Genomic DNA, 5,582 nt, shown 5'->3' on the forward strand with positions numbered 1-5,582 from the left:
TCTACAGCCCTGAATGTCAGCGGAGACCAGGACAACTAGATGAGCCCCAGATACAGATCCCCAGTGAAGACCTTGTCTCCTAGACGGCCACCAGGACAAGACCACAGGAACCAGTTGAGTCCTCTGCACAATGTGACTTTGCTGCAGCCTGGAATTGAACTGCTGGTTTGGTCTGGTCAGAGGAGAACAGGCCCCCGACTGAGCCTGGTTTCTCCCAAGGTTTTTTCTCCATTCTGTCACCGATGGAGTTTTGGTTCCTCTGGCTTGCTTAGTTGGGGACGCTTAATTTCCAGCGATATCGTCGACTTGATTGCACAGAGACTATTTAAACTGAACTGAGCTGGACGATGACATCACTGAATTCAATGATGGACTGCCTTTAACTGAAAATTGAGTGTTTAATCTTGTCATTTTGCATTATTGACACACTATTTTTGCATTTAATGCTGTACAGTTGCTTTGACACAATCTTTATTGTTAAAAGCGCTATATAAATAAAGGTGACGACTTGACTTGACTAAGTATTTGTTTAAAATAAATAAAATAAGTAAAATTCATTTAAATAAATACATAAAATGTATCAAAAATGACAAAAATAAATTACATTCATATAAATAAAGTTCATATACATAAAAGAAAGAAAAATAAATAAATAAATAAATAAAACTCATTAAACAAACAAATAAATAATGTGAAATGGAAGATTCCATGTTTCTCATTTATAGTAGCAAAACTATTGATTTACAGATGTTTACAGATCATTCTCATTCAGCACTGCTCTGCAGATCCGCATCACATTTGCGGTCATTAAACTGCAATACTGAAATTGTGTGTGGGTGTGTGTGTGTGTGTGTGTGTGTGTTTGGTACAAGTATTTCCTATGTTATGGGGACAAAATGGGGACATTTTTAGGTCCCCGTGAGGAAATAAGCTTATAAATCATTCAGAATGAAGTGTTTTGAGAATCTAAAAAATGCCTGTAGTTTTGTGTGAGGGGCAGGTTTAGGTGTAGGGTTAAGAGGATAGAAAGAGGATAGAAAAGAGGATAGAAAATACAGTTTGTACAGTAGAAAAACCATTACTCCTATGGAGAGTCCCCATTAAACATGGAAACCAGTGTGAGTGTGTGAGTGTGAGTACGCGTTTGTGAGGCAGAAGTGTGTCACAGGGCGAGGCACATCACCACACCTCTATAACGTCCAGCATGACGAACACAGACCGGTTCTGGAGTCATAAATGCATGATCTCAGAGATCAGAGCCAAACCTTTCCTGCCTCATCCTTTCACTTTCAACCAGCTCATCACGAGCAAATGAAGAATAGAGAGTCTGCTGAACTGAAAATGAAAGCGTGTTGAATGTTGAGATCATATCAGAGTCCTGAGAGAAATGCATGAGGAAGCGCACAGACACACTAACAGCCCACGCAATGACGCGCTTCACAGGATCGGCACGCAAAACTAAAGGACAAACGACCCGTACGAGAGCAGCTAACTGCAATAATGTTAGTCTGCAAATGTGTTTTGAAAAAAATAACTTCCTTATTTAAAATAAACTCACTGTGCCTATTTACACTGAGCTGCTGGGTTTTCTCTGATTGGATAGTCATTTAATCATGAAAAGATCGGGTGTGAATGCCCTCCGAAACGCATTTGAGATGGACTACAATCCGCTTGAGACATTTTCCAGACGCAACTGAACAAGTGTAAATGCATCTGCTTGTTGAAGACACATGTAAATCACGCTCCTCTCAGAACTGTAAAAAATAAAGGTGTGAGAATGTGTTTTACCGACTTACAGTAGCCAGATACCAGAGCGCTACTGCAACACACATCTCTACGCAACTCTACGCATCTCTTTGCATCTCCATGCAACTCTTCATATCTCTACGCAACTCCCCACGCAACTTTTTGCATCTCCACGCAACTCTACACAACTCTATGCATTTCCACGCATCTTTTAATCTCCACGCAACTCTTCACATCTCCACGCATCTCTACACAACACTTCACATCTCCACGCAGCTCCCCACGCAACTATTCGCATCTCCACGCTACTCTACACAACTCTTAACATCTCTACGCAACTCTACACAACTCTTCGCAACTCCACACAGCTCTTCTAATCTCCACGCAACTCTACACATTTCTTTGTAACTCCACACAACTCCCCACGCAACTCTTCACATCTCCACATAACTCTACACAACTCTTCACATATCCACGCAGCTCTTCACATCTCCACACAACTCTACACAATTCTTCACATCTCCACACAACTCTTCGCATCTCCATGTAGCTCCCCATGCAACTCTTCGCATCTTCACACAACTCTTCGCATCTCAACACATCTCTACACAACTCTACACACATCTCCCTGCAACTCTTCGCATCTCCACTCATCTCTACATAGGGTTGCAAAAAGGTGGAAAATTTACAGTATATTTCGGAAATATTCCAGAAATTTTGGAAACTTTCCAGGATTTTTTGGAATATTCCAAGGATTTTTGGAAAGTTTCCGGAAATTTACCCGAAATTGTCCACCCCTTTGCAACCCTATTTCTACACAACTATCCACGCACCTCCACGAAACTTCACACATCTTTCCGCAACTCTACACAACTCTCCATGCAACTCACACATCTCCCCACATCGGATAATTCTTGTTACCAGTGCATATTGTGTATCTATGTTCAGCCACTCTGTCACGTAACCTCCTCTTGGTGAGTCCCACATAGAAACGATTACACGGACATTCCAATCTGTAAATTACACGGGTGGAAATGCAATTAATAAAGTCTGTGATCTCAAATTTCTTCTTGCGTCTTTTGTCCTCAAATGTATTAGTCCAGACCATATTTATACAATAATTACAATTACCACAGCTAAAATTCTCTCCACACAATCTCCACGCATCTCTACACAACTCTCCACTGATCTCCATGCAACTCCACTCTGTCCTTAAAAGTCTGTTCACCCAAAACTAGTAAAGAGATCATGAACAGGTGTAATTTAGGCTTTTATTTGCATATAAACACTGATCAGCTAACACTGTTTACAGCACTCAAATCCTGTCACGGAAGCTCAAGCATGTTTACATGATGCACGAGAACCAGTGAGGTTCATTCTCCCGTGTCACATCATATGTATAAGCTTTTGTTTATGTTTGACGATCAATGTTTATATGTGAATAAAGCCTGAATTATATAAAGCAATCATGTCTCTTTAGAGGACTTTGATTAAACGGCTCAATTCATATGGATTTATTTTTGATCTCTTACTAACGTTTTGAAAAAACTGAGTTTTGGGTGAACAGACTTTCAATGGAGGGACAGGAATCTCTCAGATTTGATTATTTCAATATTTCATTTTCATGTTTGGACCGACATGAGGATGAGTAAATGATGACAGAATGTTCATTTTTGGGTGAAATATCCCTTTAAATACTGCTGTTTATCACCAATCAATTTCACTGCAGAAAATGACAAATCAAAATACCGTCACACAGGGATTTCCAAACCCAATGAACAAACTAAAATGACCCGTGAGATGTGTGGTGTTCAGTACCTTGCTCAGGTTGAGGTTGTCGCTGCGCAGTCTCTGCTTGTTCTTCTGCATCTTGCTGGGCATTATTTTGCCCGTGCGGAAGTCGAAACATCCCAGATCCACCGAGTTCCCGAGGTAGCGGGATAACTGAGGTTTACTGCGGAACTTCTTTCCTGTGGGACTGGAGAAAAACAAACATCAACACACCGACTGACTCAACCTAGTCTATTCTTAAAACACTTCTTACTTGATCATGGCGGTGAGTTTTGCACTAACAGAAAGAAGACTTCTGCTCACCAAGGCTGCATTTATTTGATTAAAAATACAGTAAAAACAAGGATATTGTGAAATATTATTGCAATTTAAAATAGCTGTTTCCTATGTGAATATCTGTTAAAATACAATTTATTCCTGTGATGCAAAGCTGAATTTTTTCTAGGCTTCAGTGTCATCATTTACAAGCATCATTTACGTTCTTTTATTGAAGTTGAAACAAGGTTTATTAGTTCACGTGAATCAAAGCCATGACCTTGATACTCGAGCAGATCAGATACAGAAATTAACGACAGACAGAAACTACAGTACTGTTCAAAAGTTTGTGGTTGGTACGATTTTATGAAATAGTCTCTTCTGTGTGTGTGTGTGTGTGTGTGTGTGTGTGTGAGTGTGAGTGTGTGAGAGAGTGTGTGTGTGTGTGTGTGTGTTTTTATTTTGACAATTTAAAAATTGTAACTGTAAACTGTTTTCTATGTGAATCTCTGTTAAACTGTCATTTATTTCTGTGATGCACAGCTGTATTTTCAGCATCATTACTCCAGTCTTCAGTGTCACATAATCTTCAGAAATCATTCTAATATGCTGACTTGCTGCTCAAGAAACATTTCTGATTATTATCAATGTTGAAAACAGTCGTGCTGCACAATATTTTTGTAGAAACTAATGCATTTTATTTTTCAGGATTCACAGATGAACAGAAAGTTCAAAAGAACAGCGTTTATTATTTTGTAACATTCTAAATATCTTTACTGTCACTTCTGATCAATTTAATGCATCCTCGATTAATAAAATAATTTATTTATTTTCCAAAAAAAATTAAAAATCATACTGACTCTAAACTTTCAGCAGTGATGCTATTAAGAGGTTAGTTTTGGACGTTATAACACGACTGCGGTCACAGCTGCTGAAGAACAGAAATAAAAACACACAGATCCACTTCTCACATGAAGTCTTAATGCATGATTCTTCTGTTTACACATAACAAACAAAGCATGTGCCAGCTGACCTCATCAATCCCTCGCATTATTTTTAACCACCTTCACACAGAGACATTTTCACCGTCCAATCAATTGATCAGGGAGGAACTCAAGTCCCATCCTGCAGCTTCTCTCAGAGAGCGGTCATATATTTCAGAAGTGGAGTATGTTGTGAATGTGGTTTCTTGTTGATTTGAAGCTTTTCCAGCCTGAGACTAAAGCACTAATCAGCTCAGATAAAGCGCTGACCCTTGGACTGACCGCAGCAAACCAGACTTCAGCAGGACTAGTTAACCCGCAGTGACACGTCTGCATGGACTTACTCAGTCATTATGTAACGCCGTATCAGCAGCAAAGACTGTTTTCATGGAGAGATTGAAATAATAATAATTCAAGTTTCAATTCAAGTTTTATTTGTATCGCACTTTTCACAACACATGCTGTTACAAAGTAGCTTCACAGAAAAAGCACGTTTCAATCAGCGTTATTTTAGTATCATTAAGATACTATTATAGTTTTATTTCAAATGTTTTGAATTAGTTCGTTTTAATTTGTGTATTTTAATTAGTTTATTAATTTTGTCATTTGATTTTTTTTTAAATGGCTATATAGTTTTTATTCATTTTAATTTAAGTTTTAGTTGTTTCAATACATCAAGTTAAACTAAATTAAAATGAGAAATGTTGTTTTGGAATAGTTTTTTATAATTATTTTACTTAAGCATTTATTTTATTTCAAGTAACAAAAACTGTTTAAGATATATATATATATATATATATATATATA

The 5,582-nt window shown here is 38.1% G+C and overlaps 1 protein-coding gene across 1 annotated transcript in view; it reads right to left on the reverse strand.

The window, feature by feature from the left end:
- LOC107701353 (methyl-CpG-binding domain protein 2-like) overlaps positions 1 to 5,582 on the reverse strand; it is a 22,670-nt gene that overhangs the window by 13,594 nt on the left and 3,494 nt on the right. The window contains exon 2 of the mRNA XM_016503341.1: positions 3,565 to 3,738. Coding sequence (XP_016358827.1) covers positions 3,565 to 3,738 — 174 coding nt within the window. The remainder of the gene's footprint in view (positions 1 to 3,564; positions 3,739 to 5,582) is intronic.

The sequence above is a fragment of the Sinocyclocheilus anshuiensis genome, unplaced genomic scaffold, assembly GCF_001515605.1.
Source record: "Sinocyclocheilus anshuiensis isolate Anshui unplaced genomic scaffold, SAMN03320099.WGS_v1.1 scaffold2160, whole genome shotgun sequence".
In the NCBI taxonomy this organism is placed as follows: domain Eukaryota; kingdom Metazoa; phylum Chordata; class Actinopteri; order Cypriniformes; family Cyprinidae; genus Sinocyclocheilus; species Sinocyclocheilus anshuiensis.